We start from the raw sequence: 22,665 nt of genomic DNA, 5'->3' as shown, positions 1-22,665 counted from the left end.
AAGTGATTCGCGCGACGTTGACAACGAGCTAATTACCTGGCTCTTTTTTCCAGCTGAAATAAAGTTTTACAAGTGAAAGCTTCGCGCGACGCTTTCTGATTTTATATCATTTAAGGGTTGACTGAATTCAATCCCATGAAAGCTCATGCCGGTACAACTTTTATCGAATGCCACAACGAAATAACATCAAGATTTAGAAAACTCGTTGTTATTTCACTGTAAACGTATGATTCGACCTTAAAGAATAAAAGGAATCAAGTCATTTTCTTTAGCGTTTGTTTCCAGTTTAACAGTTAGCGTCACAGATTGATAACTAATGGTTGGAGAAATTATTTCATGTACACTATTAATTTTATATTATCGTAAATGATAAGAAACAACGAACAACCGCAAGACTTTTAAAAGTATTCAATTTACTCTTTGTTGCAAACCATATAACGTTGTTCTAACAGTACAAACTCCTGTCGCAAATAAAAAGTGAAATTCAAACCAGTCCTGATTCAAAATTACCAGCGTTGCCGCTCGAAAAATTTTTCTCAGGGTCCCTAGAAATTATTGCATTATGTTAAATGGGTAACTTGTAGGGAACCTGAAAAAAAAATTTTCCAGCGGCAACGCTGCAGGCGGGTAAATTTCAGCGTTGCCGCTGGAAAATTTTTTTTCAGGTTCCCTAGAAATTAATCCATTAATCATAATGCAATAATTTCTAGGGAGCCTGAGAAAAAATTTTTGAGTGGCAACGCTGCCCGCCAGTGTCGTTAATAAAGTTGGCAGCAATGCCCGCGTTCAGCACGGTCACGCATTTACGCAGGCGCAATCATCCGGCCCGGCAGCTGCGCAGTTTACATATAACCGTTTGCCGCATTATCACATGGCTGTTGAAAAATGTTGAATCGCCGCAGTGTAACAAGTAGCATAATTGTTAACACTTCTGCCACATTTGTATAACAAGAAATTAACCGTAACGTTATTGCACGCGGCTTTTTTTACTGCTGCGTTTTTTACATTACAAATGACAATGAACGTGCACGGAGTTTGTTTGTAATTTTTTCACCTTGGAACGATAACAAATAATTCACGTAACGATGGACGACCAAACCGAATGGATACTCGAGCGCATCGGTCCCATCAAACAAGAAGTGGCGATGAACAAAAGCTACGTAAGTGTATTGCCGTCATTTTCTTTTTTATTTTGTCATCATTCTCTCTTTTTTTTTATATTCGTCTTGTCGCTTTCTTAATTTTTCATAGAATTGCGGAGATGCGTAGGTGAGTGGTAGTTCAAACAAAGAGCAAGTTGTGACAAGTTATAGTACCCTTATACATTTTTTATTTATTGTTTCGTCTATACTTTAACTTTGTTGAATATAGTATAATTTTTACAAACTCAAATGTTAGAATTATTATTCTAGGAATTTATGCAGCTTTTCACGTAATATGACTTCTCTGTTTATGATTATATGTATGATAAGAATACGGAATAAGAAAACAACATTCGAGAAAAAAAAATGTACTTGAAAATTCGTTTTAGTTCTTGTATATATTAATACGTACGATATGTACGCTTAATAAAATATATTTTGCGAATTTTTGATAGGACATATCTAAATTTAGCATTTAGCTATGTCTGTAAACATCGCTAATTATTTAAATTTCTTATATATGTATCTCTGTATAAAATAAATTTATACTATACCTTCCATCGCATGTCTACGAAAAAAATGTAAGCAATTGACATTTAATACCGAAAGTATATTACTTATTTCATTATTCTCATAAAATACCGTCGTTGCAATTATTGATGAATTACAATTGATTGAAAGAAACGATTAATAAAGTATTGCCAATTTTTGATTAACATAAATTTTCAGGCAACATCTTTTCAAAATATTAACCTTTATTAAAAATCTAAAAATTTGCACCAACAATTCAAAGGCATCAATGAAATTTTGTGATATACATACTTCATTTTGTGGTTATGAATTTCTCTTGGAAAGTTTAATTTTTGCAGTTTTTTTGGTTTTTTTTTGTAACTGATTTCTGAATTCTTACAAAATTATTTAGAATTTGTCCAAAACTAGTTTCTTTATTTAATAATAGTTTTATAATATAGATATGTAAAATTTTACATATGCAAAATAAAAAATTACTGGAATCACATAACAACAAAGACAGTTGATCGTTCTAACAATTCTAACATTCATTCAATATGCTCAAAATAAATATGAGCAGTATTTTCAAGCTATTACAAATTAATTTATGTATCTAAATATTGTCTTATCTTCCAGCTAACTTGTGGCAGAATGAAAGACCAAGACATTGTATGTCTGAGTTTATTGGTATCTAGAGAGCACTGTGAATTTGCACAACTACAAGATGGTTTATCTGTAATAGATTTTGGGGTAAATAAGAAAGTGATATTTTCAATTAAAATGATAATCATATCAATTATCATGCTTGATTAATTTAATAAACTTTAATTTCAGAGTTCCAATGGAGTTTTTGTAAATGGGCAACAAATACGAGCTAGACAGAGACACATGTTGGAAGAAAATGACTATGTAGGCATTGGGTGCTGTAATATTGAAGATTTAGACAAATCCATGTTTGTTTACCAAGTAAAGAAAAAGGTAAGGAAATAGTCAATTAATACTTGATTTTAAATATATATGTATACTGGAGATGCATTCTTTTGATAACATTTTCTTAGAAAATACCAAATGATAGATTGAATCGTAAGCAACAATCCAAGACTCGTCAAGGACCCATTCCTGTGCCTGCTAAGATACAAAAATTACCAATTAAAGAAGATGATGATGATAATGATATAGAAATAATTGAGCATATGAGTAGTGATTCAGCTGTTATACAGAGTAAAAAAATCAATCCTTTAGAAAAACTGAATGCCAAAGAATTTCGAAAAATTGCACATCCAATTAAGCAAATTAATGATAATGTTCATTTGAAACCAGTAGTTAGCGAGTGTTCTAGTACTTCAAATATTGACAATGAAACAGGCAATTTATCTAAAAATTGTCCTAAAATAACCGAAAAGGATAATTCATCTAAAATAATTAAAAGTAATAATTACAAAAATAGTGTATCGGCTAAAGTGCTTGACATTATAGAAATAGATATTAATGATGAGCCAGTCCCAATAAACATAAAAATTGAGCCAATGCAATTAGATGAAGTTGGTACCAGTAGTATAAATACAGCAAGTCAAGAAGTTGGTACTAATAGTATAAGTGTAGGAACAAAGCAAGTAGTACAGAATGCTCAGGTTGACAATTGTTCACCATTTGTTGATGACAATGCTGGTATTGATACAGCCAATTTGAACAACATAAAATCAGAATCAAAATATGAAGATAATAATAGTCATCTACCTTCTATGAATGACTGTAATGAAGAATTAAATATTGAAAATGACGACGTCAATAATATTAAAGAGGAACTTTATTCACAAATAGATCTAGTGGACATTGGTGATGAAGATGATGACTGTTTTCCATCTTCTCAGTTATTCAATAAAAGTAGTATCAAGGAAGAGATTGAAAACAATGATTACAATGAACAGATGCATTTGTCACAATTTCTTGATGAAGAAGATGATAATATCATTACTATCATAGATAGCGATGAAGAAAGCAATGATGAGATAAATGACATAGATCCACTGCAGCAAATAAAATCTGAACCTGTTCCAGAATCTGTGGTTGCAGAAATGATTGTTCCAGAAATATTAGAAACTGATTTTAATATGGAAGTAGACAAGTTGCCTTCAAACAACAATGAAATCGTAAATTCTTCTACAAGAGTAGAAATTGATCACACTCTCAGTTGCTTTACAAAAGAATCTGAAGTGGATACAAATAATAAAAAACTTCCTAACAATGAAGGATTACATTCTTCAGCTAGTAATCAATTAATTGGTCCTTTTGAGAAGGCATTGCAATCATCTAATGAGCTAATATTATCTTCTTCACATGATCCTTTAGAACCTTCAACGTCAAAAAATGTATCATCACCTTTTGTTAAGCCAATAAAGAAAGGTGTTAAAATTATTGAACCGCACCATATGAAACCAAAAAAACGAGGAAGATCATCCGACGATAAGAGGTACTCTTCAGATTTAAATTCTTCATTTTCTAGAAAGAATAAGAAAAGTAAAAAATATAAAAGCTCTTCAACTAGCTCAAAAAAAAGTAGTCATCATAGCAGCAGTAGTAGTAGTGGTAGTAGTAGTAAAAAAAAGAACTCTTCAAAGTCATCATCCAAAAGGAAAGAGAGACACGGAAGCGAGACAACAAACGATTCTATTGATCAAAGTGTTCCTTCATCCGAAAAACCCGAAGAGCCAGAAAAGCCAAAAAATAGAACTACAATAGTTAAAGCAAAAGTATCATCTAAATCAAGAGGAGATATGTTATGTGAATCAATGATCAATTTGAGACCAACACCAAGAACAGTAAATAAAAAGGTAGGCTCTGAATCTGCCAAAAATGTACCATCTAAGGATATTGAAAAAATTGCTACAGTGGTCAATTCATCGTGCGTAATACCACGCCGTCAAATACCCTCAGGTTCTATCAGAATAATCGGCCCACATTCAGAAATACAAAGCAGCAATAGTTCAAACAAACACGTACTAGAGTCTTCAAGTGAATCAAATTCAGTTTCTTCCTCTATCTCTCGTAAAGAAAATTCGTCTACAGTTTTGAAAAATACAACGAATCTCATGAATTTCCCATCGTCTTCAATTAGTAACAACGCCAAATCCTCACCATCAGATACCGAATCCGTTGGAAACGATTTAGACTTTCCTACAGATTCACCGCCATTAAAACCATCTTTGACCATTCCAGTTCCAAATGGAAATAACAAGAGGGTTTCATTCAAAGAAAACATCGTATCAGTGAAAGAATTTTCAATTGATCCAGGCAATAGCATGAGAAATATCAAAGATGGGTTGAAAACTGTTAAAGAATTTCCGAAACCATTAGAATTGAAAATAGAAGATTTTCTAGCTCGCGTTTTTGCATGGGAACCTTGTTGGATGGAACAACAACAAAAAGTCAAAGAACTACCACCTATAGTCGATAAAAGAAAGTTGCTTCCATTGCCAAATACATTTAATTGCTTTGAACAATATTACAAAAGAATGGAGATATTGTTATTGTTGGAAACTTGGCAGTTGTTACTTAAGGAATATGAATGCACCGGTAGCAAGTAAGTGTAAATTTTCAGAATATTCATGAAGTATTAACTAATTTTTTGACTATAATGCTTATATTTAAAAATAATTAATCAGGTACAGTAATTCGCGAACAGTATGTTGTGCTATTGAAAGGGATTCAATTAAACAACAGTTGACGCCAAACAGACTTAGATATTCAAAGCTCGATATAAAAACTATTACGACAAAGGATGAGTTGCGTTTGAAAAGTAATCCAGTTTATGGTGATATGATAATATTAGAATATACAATTAAAATAAGTGGCCAGATAAAATGGCGAAGAGCATTTGCGTACGTTGTAGAAGTGAGGCAACAAAATTCCTTAAGGTCCTTGCCATCGGCTCATCCACTCTGTGAGTATTATTGTAATTAAATGATTTTTGCCGCGTAAAATGTAAAATTTACTCATGTTAAATAAAATGTCTTTTTAATTAGTTAGAAGGGTCAATAATCCTCATGCAATAATTACGTATACAGTACAGACTAGAGTTATTGATGAACATACTATTCAGTTCGAACAGCTCGCAAGATTGAGAAGTATTTTGTATTTGAGACCTCATTTACGTGCAATTAAAGGATTGCAATGTGTGGCACGATCGGCTCTTCGTGATTCTATTTTACACGTTGACATTGATGAATACCAACTAGATCAGCCAAATTCAAGCAGCAATTATCCACTTATCACAAATGTAAGTAATAAAAATACAAAAGTTTTTAGAAAATAAAAATTTGTTATTCGTGTTTTAATGTTAACATTTTTAAGGATAAGCTCAACGAAAAGCAGAAGGAAGCAGTTATTAAATTCACTGATGCTGCTACAAATATGAAGTCCAAAATAGGCTTACTTGTTGGCCCCCCAGGTATAGAAATAAGATACTTTAAACAAGATGTTTCTCGATATTGTTTTCATTCATATATAAAAATTGGATGGCATTTCTATCTGTTTAGCTAAATTTGATAATATAAATGATCAAAATTTTATAAATGTTCTAGGAACAGGCAAATCAACAGTAATTACAAATCTTGTCACACAAATGTTATATGGAGATGGTAGGTTCGTAAATGGCAATGCTAAGCGAATTCTAGTTTGCGCCCCGTCGAATGCTGCTATAGATGAAATTGTTTTACGTCTTCTTGAAATTAGACAGGCTATTTCAAAAAGAGGTATCACAGAAAATAATACAAAATATGAGTATCAACTTTATCTTTACGCATAAATATTTTCATAAAAAGTTTTTATACTTGTAGAACATCGATTTAGAATGGTGAGAATAGGAAGGGAAGAGTGCATGCATGAAGAAGTAAAAAAGATATCAGTAGCTGATCTTGCACGTAAGGAAGCTAATAGACTGTTTACTGGAAATAAACAAAAGCACTTAGAAGATGTAGAGCATAAAGTAATTTGAAAATTCAATATTGGTATTCATTTTCGATTATTTATGTAACGTAATTAATTTATGAATGTCCTTTCATATCTTCAGAAACATCTGTTATTGAAAACTATCAAATCGCTTAATGATCTCATGGCAAGTGACCCTCATAATAGATCGAGGTACGAGATGGAGCTTGAACATAAAAGAACTAAATATGAGAAGCTTTCTCACCGAAGTCCTGTTAGTTTTTATAATAATATTAATAGCATAGAACTTTCAAACGATACAAATAGCTGCTTTGTTTATAGGAAGCAGAACAAATGGAAAGAAGTAAGTTGGAGACCAATGCAAAAACGACGATTCTACATGGAGCTCACGTTATTGCTTGCACGCTATCGTCGTGTTACAATGGTCAAATGGAAGCTATTTTTGGGTTGGTAGTTGCATTTACTTTTCAGTTATTATTAATTACTCTCTTCGCTCGAGCGTAAACGCCACACGAGACAAGAATCTACTTTCCCGCACTTGAAGTTTTACATATTTCTATATTATATATTGATGTTACAAGGAGGAGAATCTGTATCCAAGTTACCGCGCGTAACCATGTAATAATCCAGCTATCTCCTTTAACATTGATATTTTTTTAGCTTCAGTTACGATCATCATCGACTCGATTTCTAATACATGATTGTATTAGAATTGATCTTGATTAGGTTTTTTATTATTACGCTGATAATAATTTAACTTAAAATAATGAAAAATTGAAATTGTTTTAGAGGTAACACTGATCACATAGCTACTTGTATAGTAGATGAAGCGACGCAATGCTGTGAAGCCGAGACGCTAATTCCGTTGATGCTTGGTGTGAAAAATCTTATTCTAGTGGGAGATCCTAATCAATTACCAGCTACAGTCATGTCGACGGTTTGTATCGTCATGCTTATATCAAAATCAAAATAGCTTATATCATATAACTCTTGATCTACGTACTTTTTTCGTTGTAGGATGCTAAAAGGCTTGGTTTAGATAGATCGCTTTTTACAAGAGCCAAAGAAGCTTTAGAAAGTCAATTAGATAATATTTCAGATAAAGATAAAGATCCTGTGATTATGTTGAAAGAACAATATCGTATGGTCTCTGCTATTTCTTTTTGGCCCAACAAGTTCTTTTATAAAGGAAAATTAATCGATCGGGTGGCATATAAACAGTCATTTCCTTACCACCCGTATCGCATACTTAATGTTGATGGAGATCAAGATCAGACCAAATTTTCAAATACAAGCGAGGCTCTATTTGTTGGAAATCTTGTACATGCATTGATGATGTGCGACAAAATCCCGTCATTTAAAAAGAAAATTTCAATGGGAATAATTACGCCATACCAAAATCAAAGAACTAAAATTTTAGAAACAATTAGAGATCAGTAAGTTTTTACAGCATACATATTTTTATGAAGTAATATAATTTATATCTAAAAATGTATTTTCATTTATTCGAAATTTGTATGATTATTGAGAATTTATATATAGGTACGCACAAGGAGAATGTTTATCCAACACAAGAATAATATTCGTTAGCTCGTGGGGTATTTATAAAATGATCGTTGCAAAGTCACGTTATATGATTATATAAACCGTCGGTGGCGTCACCGATAAGTTTGCAATGATCTTTTTATCAATACCCTCTATGTTCTGTCCAACTAATGTTATTGTCAAAATAGTTTAATATCATTTTTATTTTTAGGACTAGATCAGTACCCCCGGAAATAAAAAATAAATTTGAAACAGAGTGTAACACAATAGATAGTTTTCAAGGACAAGAAAGAGATGTAATTATTATGTCGTGTGTGAGAAGTCATGGTATAGGATTTTTGTCGGACCCTCAGAGGCTATGTGTAGCGTTGACACGTGCCAAACACACATTAATTATATGCGGAAATTTTGCTCCTTTTAAGGTATACAAGAGACAGAAACACTATAAATTTAATATTTTGATTTTTATTTTATAAAATATGTATAAATATCTTTGCAAAACATCGCATTTTCTTGCAGAAAGACAAAATGTGGGACGATTTACTTTGTGACGCACGTTCTCGGGGATTAGTTTCAAACGTGAATAAAAATGCTAGACCAGATGAAATCAAACCTCTCGTCGTCAGGTTAGAAGCTATGAGATAATTGCTTGAGTTCGTGGTAGAGCTTAATTTTACGTTTTGCAATTTATTTGTGTAAATTCTTTTGAGTTCTACAAACATTATTGTTTCATAAAATCATTGTTACAATGCATTTTCAGTCTTGCTAGCTTCTGAAAAAATCACGATCTTCATATCATGATTAGTTTTATAAAACATCATGAAAATTAATTTTTTTTAACAGTTGTTTTTTACTCTTAGAATGATATATTTACAATTTAATTTGTTACTATTTACACTAATAACTTAATTAATAACGTATAACGATGACATTTTTGTTATTTTTGATACAATAATTTAGTGTAAAAGTGTATATTAAAAATAGCAGAAAGCTTTCTTTCTACTCTATTTTTATAAATTATTTATATATAATATATGTACAAATTAATTTAGTAGTAAAGAAATGCTTGTACTCAAAAACACTCACATCAGTATCTTTTAATCGACATTCACAAAAATCCTACATTTGCATGTATTGTCACACTCCCTGGTAGGAAAATGAATTAATAGTACATGTAAAAATAAAAACTAGGCCCAGTATCACTAATTTGTCTTTCCAAAGTGTGTCCGACGATGATCTCATCACAGGTGGCATTCTCTCAGTCGTTGTACGTCCTCCTGAAACAACATAACAAACATTGACATTCATACCGTTATGCCAATTAAATAAATACTAATAAGTTTTCACCTTTTCTCATTTCATTTGATTTCATAGTGGTCGGTAATCTGGTAGCAACTGACTTTATCGGTGTTGTAATCTTCATTATAGGAACTTGAGTGCTTGTTGTTGTTGTCGTTGGTATTGTAGGTGCAGGACTAGATGAATTGCCAAAACAATGACCTGAATCGCAAAGTTCAATTGACTTTCCATATATTAGCTTAAAAAATTAGACAAAACAAATGGAACACACCTTTTTTTGAAAGCCGCATGCCTTCAGTTCTCGGGTCTATGTTTCGTAAACATGAATCACCAGCTTCTTTAATGTAAATTTCATCGTCACTGATTATATTTCCAACAAAACATTCGTTCGTACTTGTATCATTCCTCATCGTGTAGGAATACGTTACTCCTTTCTCTTCCCATTGTCCAAGACACAAATAGGTTCGTTCTATAAAAAAATATCACGTTAGAATGATTTATGAAGGTAGCGATCAAATGAAAAGTACAAACAAACCTTCGTAGAGTTCTCCAGAATTACAGTTATAAACTTTATAGTACATAACTTGGCGGGTATTGCAATTGCTGCTCAGCTCTGCACACCATCCCGGTATGTCGATAATCTCGCCAGTATATTCTCCTGTAATTGGACACGGAGACTCCACCGTACGTTCCAGTCTTGACAATGTCCACCAAGCAGCACTAGACTTCTCCAATAAGTCATTAGTATCATTGCATAAATACGGCTGATAAACAGGGAGAGAAAAAGTGCCTGGCAGCAAGCAAATAAGTCGGTGAGTTGAAAGTTCATCCAAAAATCAACAAATGGATAGCATATGACTTACCTGCTGCAAATTCTAAAACATTTTCGCTTCGCTGCTTCATGATTAGACATATGTACGCTTCTTGCTCGCTAAAAGTTGAACGAAAATTGAAATATTCATTTTTTCAGGTTCATTCCAGAATACAGTTGATTGCCAAAACATACCACTGATCTCTAGAGAAAACAATATATTGGCCAGTTTCATCATTTGAGTCAACCGTGACAAACGTGAAACTCTTGTAGCCATTCAAATCATTGAAAGTCATCGTTCCATTTACGATGAGAGTCTCTTGCCATTCGCCTTGAGCCCATTGAGGGAACCTATAAAATTAATATAATGGTCTGACCTGAGTATGATTCTAAAAGTTGAGCTATATCCCCGAACGAAATATTGAGCTTACGATTGCAAATTCTTAATGACGTAGGGTGGAATCTTCTTCTGTGTTGTTGTTTTACTCAGTATTAGACTCTCGTAACCAGTAGTAGAATTATATAGATTCTGATTACAGCTTGAATCGCTGCTTAATGTTAGATATATTCTAGAGGTTCTGCTATCAACATGGTACAGCTAAAATCAAAATGTTCTGTTCAAATTTCATTAACTACGGGCAGATTACTTCAAGCTTACTTGATCCTAAAATATTACGCGATTCGTTGTTTGCTAATCCAATATGAATTGAATTTCATATAATTTCAAAATTGATATATAGCATTAGGCTTTTAGTATACAAATTTTATAAAAAAATATTTTACTTTACAGACTCTTCTAATACTTACACCACATCGGTATCGCGGTCGTCTCCATTTGGCAGGTCCAGCAAAATCTGGCACACCTCTATTGTCCAACAAAGCTACATACCTAGGCCCTTCACTGCTCGTATCTGAACTAGAAGCTGGCCAACTTCCAAGACATTCAAAGCTTACTTCTGAAAAAATCAACATTTATTTTTGTAGAATTTTAATTTGCCACGATAGTTAAACAAGTCGACTAATTGACTAGATTATAACGATTTCATGACACACCGCGGCATAAAATTTAAATTGTATTGAATTAGTACAAAGCCGCACTTGTTAAATCTCGGTCACGTTATGTTGCAAAAACCTCAAACGATAAGTACGAGATAGCATTTTCAAAACCAAGGAAAAGTAGTAACCTCAAATCGTGCAAATATGCTTGTGTGTCAAATGAATTATAGTCTTATTCCAAACTTGTCAGTTTGTAAATTAGATCTTTTTGCATTTGTTGCAAATATGCCATTATAGTTTGAGTCTCAGGCAGAAAGTTGAATACAGTTAATATAACATTCTGACGATCGAATTCATTTCAGTTGAATTATGAAATTCTGTATGCTTGATAATACATCACGATACAAGTACAGGAAAAAGGATTTGTCACTTGAATAGTATTACGCCACAGTATAGCGAAAACATTTTTCCGCATTCTAACTGCCAAATCACACCTTCGGTGTTTCTTTTTGATTCTCACACGAAAAAATATTGTTTTTAACCGATACGAAAAATCTTTTTGACGAAATTCGTTGCGAACTCGCCTACGGCTCGTACTGTAACAAACGGCCGTAAACCTCTCGTTTTATCTAAGAAACCTTTGCATATCCGTTAGCAAATGTATTATTTTGTATCGGCGACAATATAATACTGTAAATTACGGTGTTTAGACTTCGTATCGAAGAATTTTGTGCGGCGCACGTATTCACCAATACAGATAAAATGTTGATGAACATCCATTTCCCTGTACGAGGATTGTAATGTGCTATTTATAATACTCCTCGCACTGCGAGATATTTTGACGCACTCTTGGAAAAACAAACCTGCTTAAAATTTCGCTGCGTTCTATACGATACGTATTTGAAACGAAATTGCCAAGCATCGTAATGTGCGATTTATGTAGTTTCGGGAAGATAGGCTTTCATTACATCTTATAACACATAAAGTGATGTATATAAAGGGTTTCGTACCGCTACAATAGATTATTATGCAGTAAAATGGACTTGATTGCCGCATAAATATTTCAACTAGCGCGCGACGCAATCATTTATTTGGAAAACAAAAGAATGGATACATTGATGCTCTATGAGCGTTCCGATGCTATATTATGCAATTACGAGGCCCTTTACTTCTATTACCTTGTGTATTAATAAAAACTTAATAATATTTATTATTTCCGTGTTGCAATAGAATTAAATATGCGCTGCGTAAACATCTTAACAAATTCATTCCTAATGCTTACCAATTTTAATTTCAATAACAATTAATCTGGAGATTCGAAATTCAGTCCTGACTAAACCCAGTTTCAGCACTTTAATTATACATAAATAATGATATTTTGTTTTTAATGTCTACTCAAGAACATATTTACTGACGTAGACTTTACAACAAGTGTCATTTGTACTCACAAAGTGGCCATCGGCGATTAAAAAATTGAAAGGAAATAAAAATTTACCGTGATCCTCAAAGGTGCAGCGTTTGAATTTAAGATGAAGTAGGGAGCCGTCGGGACAATTATTCATGTCCGAGGAAAAAGCAGTGCATTCGTCTTTCCCTTCGGAATTATTATCGTCTAGTCCGTCGAATTCATAATTGACACTGTACTTGAAGCGATACTTGCCGGCAATAGGGCAGTATTCATTCCGAATCTCAATGCCGCCAATTTCTTTACTACCTGTAATTGTAAAGTTCAGTGTATATACATATATGTGAGTGAATGTGTGTGCGTGTTTAAATATATGTATGTATATGTATATATATATATGTATATATATATATGTGTGTGTGTGTGTGTGTATATATATATATATGTATATATTTGTATTGTAAGCCATTTTGTACTATTTTTTATACTCACGATAAAGAATGGCGGATGTATTGAGTTGTTTACAGGATTCGATCGCGCCGCTCTCGTTTGTGTAACATCGGTTCAGGTCTTGAGAGAATACTTCGACGATGTTACGCGAGCGTCGGATCAGTTGAAAGCACCTCATGCATTCACCGTAGCCACCTCGACTGTATGATTAGATTTTTTTCGTATAGAGTACTTTTGATTACAATATTCATATCAGATTAATAATTTATTTATTTACAGAGGTAAAGTTGACTTTAATTAATTTTGTATAATAGTCATTTGAAAAAAAAATCTTGTCAATTCTATGTTTTACTTTGAATAAAAATCTCAGTATGTTGTTATCAATTCAATTAAAAAACTTTTTTCTATATACATCATATCTTCTTTATATACTTAGTATATGGACAAGTCAGTTAACTGTTAAAGTATGTAAATTTTTGTCAATATATGGTGTCAAAACATGTAATGTATTTCTTAATCATACCGAATCATAATTTTTCAACAAAAACAAAATTTTTTTTACAACTCGTATGATAACAAAAAAGATACCCCAAGTGTGTATGGCCGATTTGAATGATATTGCAATGTGTTATAGTTCATTGAGAAAGAAGACATATCTTTCATACGAGCTTATACGCAATCTTAGGAGGTGAAATCCACTGAAATGTCACCCCTAAAAACAATTTTTTTGAAATATTTCAGAAACAAATAAAGATAGCTTAGTGAAACTAACGCTAACAATTGTAGAATAAAAAAGGCTACAAAACAGCGTTGATTTTAATTATAAGGGTAGCAATCTCTATTTATTTCAACGAGAAATATGAAATGTTTATTTTTGATATGTTATGTGGACCAAAAAGAAAAAAATTATATTTTTATCTGCTGATAAAACATTTTGAAGGGATGAAAGTTACCTTCGAAAGTTCATCACTCTAAAATAGTTTTTTTTATATTATCACTATCTTACCTATAAGCAACATTTTATCTGAAAAGTACTGCACTACTTATGACAACACATTATTATATACAGTTTTCGGTTTGTCTTGCAGCTTTCATTTATTATTAGAATAATAAAAGTGTTTCTTTATTCTCGCTTCGCTCGAGCGTAAACGCCACACGAGACAAAACTATTTTCCCTCACGTGTATCGTAATGTACTATTCTTTTACGTAGACTTAGTTTTGGGGTACCTTCCTTTAAGATCCATACTTTTGGACATTTATATGAATATAAAGTGAGTTTGTTAACCTAGTGTATTTTTCAAAATGGTACAATTTCGGTTGAATTGATACGACGATGGAATCATGTAATTGGTCAACGGAATGAGTTTCCTACTGAAAAATGTCGGCTGATTTATAGCTGATGAATTTTCGCTGCATATAATGCGAATGTATCTTGAAGAATATTATTTTTCAATTGCAACGGAGAGTGGCATGTCAACATTATTGCGAGTATCGTTTGCTTTTAGATAAGGCAACTTTCACTGTTGATTTTTATTTAAGAAAACGTTGCCATAAACTGAATTTGTCTCTATTACGGCGTCTTCGTTTTAAGAACAATATTTTCTTTCGGCATTTCGATTATTTCAATTCAACGAGTAACTACTATTTAGTTTTTAATATCGATTATCAAAGTGATTTACTACTGAAAGCTGCTAAGCGATGAGTGAGGGAAAACGCACCTGTCTCTCAGCAGCACTTTATCGGCGATCTTCTTGTGACAGTAGCCCCATACGGGTATGGCATTGAAGGTGATATTGATAGTGGAGTACTGGACGATGGGTTCACCGTCGTCGAAGGTGTTGAGGTTGCCGCGGACGTTGCCGATGCTGTTGCCACTGCTCACCTGCATGACAAACTCGCCCTGGTACTCGGCCGAGAAGTAGCAGCCAGAGCTGAAATCCTGCAGCTGCACAGTGGGATTTTGCAACTCCTCGCTGGCGATCGTCGATAAGCCTGCAACAAGCCGCGCGCGCAGAGTTTTATTTCCTGCTTGTTGCAAGTGCGCGCCGACGCCTCGTTTGTACTTTCGGTTTTGCTCCTCTCTCTCTCTCTCTCTCTCTCTCTCTTTCCTTTTTTCAATGGGAGGAAACACGCGACGAGCTCTCGCCGCGGTTCTGCAGCTCTACTCTGCCCTCGACGCCAGCTGGTTTTGCGCTTTCTTGCTCTTGTCGGGCGAGCGTGTTTTGAATGGAACGCGGCCCGCCGGGGATCTGCATCGAGGAACGACGTGGGCGTCGCTTTCGAATGCCGCGGACTCGTTAGCGCGTCCGCCGGAGAGTCGAATTCGTACGAGCGAGCGAAGGGAAAGCCAGCAAACATTTGCAGTCCCGATGTCGCGCGGCCGGTTCGGCACGGCGAAGTCCATCGATTCTCACCGGCGGGGCTGCGCCGCCGCGTTCGAGCAACGAAGGAGCCAGAGCGCCATCGGCGCGGCGCGGGCAATTAGCGCGGCTGCAAATTAATCGAGTCAGCGTAGGAAACGCAAGCCCGCGGAGCAGCAACAATGCAGCAACAGCAGCGGCGGCCGGCCAGCGAAACGCGCGCGTAACGATCGCGCGGCGCTGCTTTTCCGCTGCGCGAGAGAGGGAGGGAGCTCGGCAATTACGCAAGCGGCATCGTCGAGCTCGCGGCGAGCGAAAGAAAGTCGCGCGCGCGCGCGCTGAAAAACCGGGCGGAGGGTAATAACTAAATCCGCTCGGCATTATCCCACGCTCGCGATCGTTGGCGGCGCGCGCGCGACCTCCTCGCCGGCCGAGCGAAACGGGTTTGCTGCTGCCGAAGGTGTGGCGCGCCTCGCGAAAAAGACAAAAACACGAGCGCGCCGAGGCGCAGACGAAGAAGCGAGACGAGAGAGAGAGAGAGAGAGAGAGAGAGAGAGAGAGAGAGAGACAGAGCTGCTCTCTTTGTCGGGATTTGCATGGGTAAGCCGATACGCGTTTCCGGACTGCGGCGCGCGAGTAGGAGGCTGCCGCAGCTGCGCGTCTCGCCGTCGATTGACCGCATCGCCGCCGAGCGCGGAGCCTCGCGCGAGGCGAGTCCAGTCGCGATCGGACGGAGGAGCCGGCGCGGCGAATCGAAATTTGCGCCGCAGCCGCCGGCGAGAGAGCGAGAGGCCGCGGTCGAGCGGAGAGAGACGCGCGCGCGCGCGCGCAGGCGACTTCCGCTGGGCGCTCCGAGGGGAGCAGCTGTCGCGGCCGGCTCGTAAAAGCCTCGATTCCAATTTGCGCGCTCCTTCATTTTCTCCGGCCGTGCGCCTTTCCACTCGATCGCTCGTCGGAGTCGGCTATCCTCCGCGCACTCGGCGAGCCGGTGCCGCTTTGTTCGCGCGCGATCCGACCGGCAGGTATTTCGCGCGTGGGCGGCCGCCGCGCGCACCAAGGGGAGATCTGGTCGCGCGCGCGGGGGTTCGCGGCTGCGATGACTCACTCGCGGCCGGTCGCCGCGGTTAACCGCCGCCGGCGGCCGACCGGGCTCGCGCTCGGATCGATCTCGCGTCGCCAGCGGGACGTTCGTTTCCATTTCGGTGGCTCCGTCGGCGGCGCCCGAGCGAAGAGACGCGAGATCGAGGCTCCCCGAGCGGAGGGGCGCGAAATCGCCGGGACGCCGTCCGCGCGCAGGTGCGCAGCAGGCCAGAAATCCGCAGGCATTAGCTGCTCGCGCGCGGAGCTTTCGGCGCGTGCCATCTGTCCGCTCGGCTGTCCCCGTGCTCCAGAGAGACTCGCCGATTCGCGCGTGCGCGCCGGGGGCATCGGGCTTCCGCCGGCAGCGAGCCGACCTGTCCTCGGAGCTGTCCGACGACAGTGGATTTCAGCTCTGTCGCACGGAGGAGAGACGAAGGGTAGAGTGGAAAATCGACTTTGCGCGGAAGCTCCCTTCCGATAAGCCGCGTCGGATCCGGCGCCCGTGCGTGTCGCGACGTTTATGCCGTTTCACGCGCACCGTCGCCGCGGCGATGACGATCGTGCCGGCCGCGCGCTGCACCGGATATTGGACTCTCGGTTCTCCCCCCTTCGCAGGCGCGCCCCCTTTCTTCTTCTTTCTTGTTTTCGCGCGCGTGCGACGGGTTTTCGACTGCGGAATGCGACGAGAGAGAAAGAAAGACAGAGAGAGAGAGCGAGGCGATGTAGTTTTGGGGATTTCTAAAAAGGAAGTCGTAGATTTGTTACGGATGCCTTCCTTTTTTCGTCGCTGCTCCCTCTTCCTCTCTCGCTCGACCTCTTTCTAATTTGGTCGGAGGCCGAGGATCACGCTGCCGCGGAGCGCGTCCGTCCCCACGGTGATCCTCGCGAGAGGGGAGCGTGGAGGCCAGTGCGCCTCGCTATCTCTCGGCAACAATTGCGGAGCTCACGGAAAACAGCAGCTGTTTGCCGGGCAAACTCCGATGGAATTGTCACTCGCGTGAGATAAGACATGGGCCCCGTCGTCCTCGCGACGGCAACGTTGTTTGACGAGCACGCACGCCGCGATTACACGTAAACGCGCGCGATATCCGTTTTCCTCTCTTTTATTTTCCCACGTGCGGAACGACATCGCCGATCGGATGGAAATCACACCTCCGAATAACCGAAACGCAGAGAAGAAAAACGAAGCGACGGAGACGGCGCCCCCTCCCCCCAAAACAACAGAGACGAAGCGCGAGATCGTGTCGCCTGCATCCCTGCGGGTAAACGGCGATCCGGCGTGGCGATAACCGACTTCCGGGCGGCACGGGGTGCGCCCTCTCTTTTCAATTTGGACGCAGCCGCCGGGCGCCTCTCGCTCGACGGAATCGAACCCGACTCGACGGGGACGCCAAGCGGCGGAACGGGAGGGGCGGGGGGGACAAGCAAAACGGACGAGAAAAAACGAGCAAAAGCGCAAATTGACGCGCGATTATTCGGCCATTGAGGACGAAGGCGTCCGTGTATCCGGCAATTGGCCGAGGCGCAGAATTCGGGCGGAAGCCCGGCAGGGAGCAGCGGCGGGCCACTTGGCCGTATCGCTCGGCCGAGCCCACCCTCTCGAGCCAGCCGCGAGCGCACTCGACGGCTATCGCCGCGTCCTCCTCTCGCTCGCGTCGGCCCGCGGCGCAGGATGCGCGCCGGCTATATTTGCGCGTCGGAAGCGGCGCCCGAAGACGAGTGCGCGCCGTCTCGAGAGGTTTATTTTCCACCTCGAGGATGAATCGGACTCTCGCGCGCGCGCGCGCCGCGGTAGACGTCCGCGCGATAGCGGCGCGCTCCGGGGGCAGGACGTTGGCCAGTGAGTCACGCGGCGGCGCCGCCGCTGTCGATATATATACGTATATACGTGTGCGAGCTGCGCCAACAATGCGCCTCGCTCGCTCTGTTTTCATTTCGAAATTCAACGGTTGCCAATGCCCGTAATATATAACGATTACCGGCGACAAAGAAAACTACGCGGCGCGTCAAATGGTCTCCATTCAGCGTCCGATCCGAGCATAATGAAAGCCGAGAATTTCCTCGACGAGTAAATCAGTTCCCACAAGAATTTCGTCTCTCCGTTGTGCGATTCATCCCGTGAAAAAAAAAAAAAAAAAAAAAAAACATCTCGCCGGAGAAAAGGAAAAGGAAATAATCGTTAACTACATCTCTCAAGGCGATTATCCGTAGAATCCGAAAAACGCATTAAGATCTCCACGCGCGCATGAGCGAACGAGCGATCGCGAGCAGAGAGGGGTGGTGGGAGGGAGGGAGGGAGGGGGGGGGCGACAGCGGCAGTACGCGACACAAAAGGGTACACACAACAACGCAGGTATATAAAGCTCTCCACCTGACCTCGGAGCGCGGCTCGGCCGGAAGCTGCGCGGCGAGCGTGTGCACTTGGCCTCCTACGGCGAGCGAAAACCTGCCGTGAATGGGACTCGCCCCGGCGACGAATGCGACATGAAAGCGCTTTTCCGGGCTTTGCACTCGCCTCGGCTCACCGACGTTCTATTTCCGGACAATGAACTAGACCCGCGCTCTCTCGCCGCTTCTCGGTATCCGTTCCTTCTCTCTTTGCTTTTTTCTTTTTCCCTTTTTTTTTTTTTTCTTTGTTTTATTTTTGTTTTCGCGCGCTTTTGTGCCCCCGCTGTTTGTAGCGGAATTTCGTCGAGGCGAGCCGGCCACTTTTCTCCCTCCGGCCGTCGTCGAGCCGCAAGTCATCGCCGTGCGCGCGTTAATTCGGGCGAGCGTCGCCATTGTCGCGCGCGGGGGAGCGCGAGGCGAAAGTGACTCTGGGGTTTCGCTATAAACCGCCTGCGTCGCGTCGCCCGGGCCATTGTCGCGCGCGCGGCTTATCGTGGCGGCGACCGCGAAGATAGCGACTTCCGCCGGCGCTCGCTGCCTGTGACGAAATCGTTGTCTCCGGTTCGCGATTGCGCGCGTCGCTCGTGTTACGCGCGAAGAATAGAGAGATAGAGAGAGAGAGGAGAGAGAACGTTGGACGGCGATCGCGACCGAGGCTGCCTCGTCGCGTCAAACGATCTCCGCGAGCTGCTCTGATCCTCGAATTGACGTCCCCCTCGCCCGCTGACATGACAACGAGGCGTCTCGGCGAGTTGGATTTTACAGAGCGGACTGCGCGTTTCGTTTGCGCGCGGCGACGTATCTCTTGCGCCGCATTTCGCCAATCTGTTATGCTACGTGCACACTCGAAAAGAAAGAGCACGCCAGCCAGCTCTCCTTTGCGGTGAACAATTTCTCTCGGCTTCTCTCTTTCTCTCTTTCTTTTCCAGCTCCTCTCCTCGTTCCTCTCGATTGCGGTATCGTAGACCCTCGGACGACTGTTATCGAGCCGAAAGACAAAAACCAATTTGCCGTTTTTCAATTTCGCTCCCCGCAACGTCGAATTCGTTAAAAAAAAAAAAATAAAAAGAAAGGAACTAACGAAACGTTCGGTGCGCACTTGTACGCACTTGGCTTGAAAATAAAGAAAAAGACCTTTGTTGTCGGCGGTTGCCGATAGACGCGCGCGGTGTACCACAGAAAACAGAATGGATCGTTCACCTTGCGGAATGTCCTGGGCGCAATGCGAATCAACCTCGCGTACATCGGAGCTGGTTAGAACGAAAAGAAGAGAGAGAGAGAGAGAGAGAGAGAGAAAAAAACGTGTGCTTCTGTCTATCCTTCGCGCGTGACGAGAATCGCGATCGTAAACATTGAAAGCAGATCGCCTCCCCCTCCTCCCTGGTCGGCCGCTTCCGCCGAGGAGCTGGCGATCAGCGAAATTCATTCACAAAATCGACGCTTCGCTTTCTACTCGGCAGAAAAGCGCGAACGCGACCGGCCGGGCCGGAAGCGCGGCGAATTCCCGTGTCGGCCGTGCATTTTTCCGCAAGTTTGATCGATGGGCCAAGCGAGAAAGAGAAACGAAGAAGAAAACACAGCGATCGAGACGAGACAGTGGAGAAACGAACCTTGCGCTCGGGCGATCGCCACCAGTAACACGACCAACAGCATCGTGAACGCACGGGGCTCTCCTCTCTCTCTCTCTCTCTCTCTGCGTGGACACACTTTACGCCAGGCAACGGCGGCGGCGGCAGCAGCAGCAGCAGCAGCAACAACAACAAAAAGAAAGCTCGTGTGCAAGATCGCACGCAAGCGAAATCACATGGCGTGGCGCGCGCGCGCGTGGAATATCGGCTCTCGTTGTCACGTTGGACGCGCGCGACGCGACGGCGGCGTGATGCGCGCGGCTGGAGGCACAGGGCACGACTGAAGGTGCGTGCGAGCCAGCCGGTAGGTGGTACACGGCGAGACGACGACTACGGTGGCCGTCTACTCTCTCTCTCTCTCTCTCTCTCTCTTGCTTCGCTCGCATCGGTCTGCCTGCCCCCACCGCATTCACCGGCGCCGTCAGCTTCTTTCTCCGTCTTAAAGTCATTCAGTTTTTCGGACTTCGCGCGGCTCCATTCATCGTTCTCTCGCCGGCGAACACACGCGAGAGAGAGAGAGAGAGAGAGAGAGAGACATTCCGCGTAAACAAACGGACGTTGCCGGCGATGACGCTTGCGAAATGGAAAAAACAAATCTTATCTCGCCGATGAGACGCTCGAGAGATAAAAGGAAGAGGGACACTTCGGCTGTCGCGGCGTGGATCAAAAAAAAGGAGAACAGAAAGGAAACGCCGAGCGTCAATCTTCCCACGATAAAAATTCCCCGGACTACGAGTGACACGCACACGCGCGCGCATTCACGGGACTCATTATTGATACGTTCGGCCGAGTCATCGAGATATCGCGCGCGCGAAGCGAAAGAAAACAGATAAAAGAAAAAAGAAAAAAAGAAACCGGTTTTCCGCGAGTAAACACACGCAGCTCCGTATCTCCGAAACAAAGTTCATTGCGGCGCTAACGAGACGCAAAAGGACGACGACCCGTGTCGCGCGCGTGCGACGCTCGTTCGACGCGCATCGGCTGTCTCGCATTATGCATCGAACAATCGAGAGGGGGAGAGCGCGCGCGTTTAATTAAGCAAACGCAGTGACGAGAAAGCATCGCTGTCGAGAAGATCACGCGCAGAAGAAGAAGAAGAAGAAGAAGAAGAAGAAGAAGAAGAAGCGGAGCCGGGGCCACTCCTTGGGGCGGCGCGCGTGGGCGACGCGCGGAATTCGATTGTGCGCGCCGGCGTCGTCGCGTCCGCCGTGAGAATGCGGCGGCGGCGGCGGCCCTTCGCCCCCGGAAAACTGAGAAAGGAAGAGACCGCAGAACTGCCCCGATCTCGAATGACTGCCGGCACTCTCGAATGTCCGCGTCCCTTTGTCCCGCGCGGACGGCAGGCAGTTGCCTCTCATTGAATTTCAATTTTGCGCCGGAGGAAGCGCGAGCCGCGCGTCGCCCTGCCCCCGCGGCGCTCGCCGTTTCGTTTGCTGGCTCGCTAATTCCCCCCCCCCCCCCCCCCCCCCCCATAGTTCGCGATAGGCGCGCCTCGATCGCTAACGGCGAACGATGAATTAGTTTATGGAAATGCGCGATCTCACGAACGGATTGCGCTCTCATTACCGACCTCGTTAAATCATTTATTGCCTTTTCATACTCGACTGCTATTAGCAATTTGATGGAAAAAAAATAGGAGCTCCAATCGCATTTTCTTCCCAGAACGATAAAAAAAGAACAAGAAAAGAAGATGAGAGAATTTTTTTTTCTCATACCGGTGCGCAGTAAAAGTGTGTCATTAAAAAGTCATTGAGGCAAAGTTTACCGTGGTTTTCGGGATGAGATAGCGTGGCATTGAGAGTTATTACTAAATTTGCGGAAGTCAAAGTGGTCCCTTCCAAGAACGACGGATTGTTAAGAGAAAAAAAAGAAAGAAAGAAAGAAAAAATCTCGCGATAGCCGTAACGAGGATGAGTCATCGATTGTCTCGTCTCCTCGAGCTCCTCCTCGCGTACACGTCGAAATACATTCCGCTGCGAGAAGAAGCGGCGGCGGTGGCGCTTGCGTCCACGCCCGCGGCGCTGTCCGGTGGCCATCGATCGTCCAGCTGTCAACGCCGCCGACGGGCGCGCGGATCGGTACAGCGCGATGCCAATGCCGGCG

The 22,665-nt window shown here is 41.8% G+C and overlaps 2 protein-coding genes across 4 annotated transcripts; one reads left to right on the top strand and one right to left on the bottom strand.

Moving 5' to 3' along the window:
• The first annotated feature begins 822 nt into the window (after positions 1–822).
• LOC131673934 (probable helicase senataxin) lies at positions 823–11,187 on the top strand. Of its 2 annotated transcripts, XM_058952330.1 has the most exons (16): positions 823–1,160; positions 2,289–2,402; positions 2,487–2,630; positions 2,711–5,232; positions 5,315–5,592; positions 5,675–5,928; positions 6,003–6,099; positions 6,233–6,403; positions 6,488–6,636; positions 6,721–6,852; positions 6,921–7,045; positions 7,389–7,536; positions 7,617–8,035; positions 8,356–8,566; positions 8,664–8,770; positions 11,045–11,187. In XM_058952330.1, exons 1-16 carry the CDS (start codon positions 1,086–1,088, stop codon positions 11,052–11,054), a joined length of 4,956 nt encoding a protein of 1,651 aa, XP_058808313.1. In that variant the 5' UTR covers positions 823–1,085; the 3' UTR covers positions 11,055–11,187. The 2 variants fall into 2 exon arrangements, with proteins under 2 accessions (XP_058808313.1, XP_058808312.1); XM_058952329.1 differs by lacking the exon at positions 11,045–11,187 and having other exon boundaries at positions 8,664–8,808.
• Positions 9,268–20,854, bottom strand: LOC131673935 (uncharacterized). 2 transcript variants are annotated; one of them, XM_058952331.1, is made up of 12 exons: positions 20,545–20,854; positions 14,825–15,098; positions 13,148–13,305; positions 12,746–12,964; positions 11,062–11,210; positions 10,686–10,852; positions 10,450–10,605; positions 10,307–10,374; positions 9,979–10,233; positions 9,715–9,912; positions 9,492–9,644; positions 9,268–9,421 (listed from the first exon to the last, which is right to left on the bottom strand). In XM_058952331.1, the coding sequence occupies exons 1-12, from the start codon at positions 20,585–20,587 to the stop codon at positions 9,282–9,284; spliced, it is 1,980 nt and encodes a 659-aa protein (XP_058808314.1). In that variant the 5' UTR covers positions 20,588–20,854; the 3' UTR covers positions 9,268–9,281. The 2 variants fall into 2 exon arrangements, with proteins under 2 accessions (XP_058808314.1, XP_058808315.1); XM_058952332.1 differs by having other exon boundaries at positions 9,268–9,418.
• Between the last annotated feature and the right edge of the window lie 1,811 nt (positions 20,855–22,665).

Source organism: Phymastichus coffea, unplaced genomic scaffold (assembly GCF_024137745.1).
Source record: "Phymastichus coffea isolate CEN01 unplaced genomic scaffold, Cenicafe_Pcof_1.1 PCOF00206, whole genome shotgun sequence".
Classification (NCBI taxonomy): domain Eukaryota; kingdom Metazoa; phylum Arthropoda; class Insecta; order Hymenoptera; family Eulophidae; genus Phymastichus; species Phymastichus coffea.
Note: the sequence above shows the minus strand (reverse complement) of the source record. Positions and strands in the feature narration are given on the sequence as shown.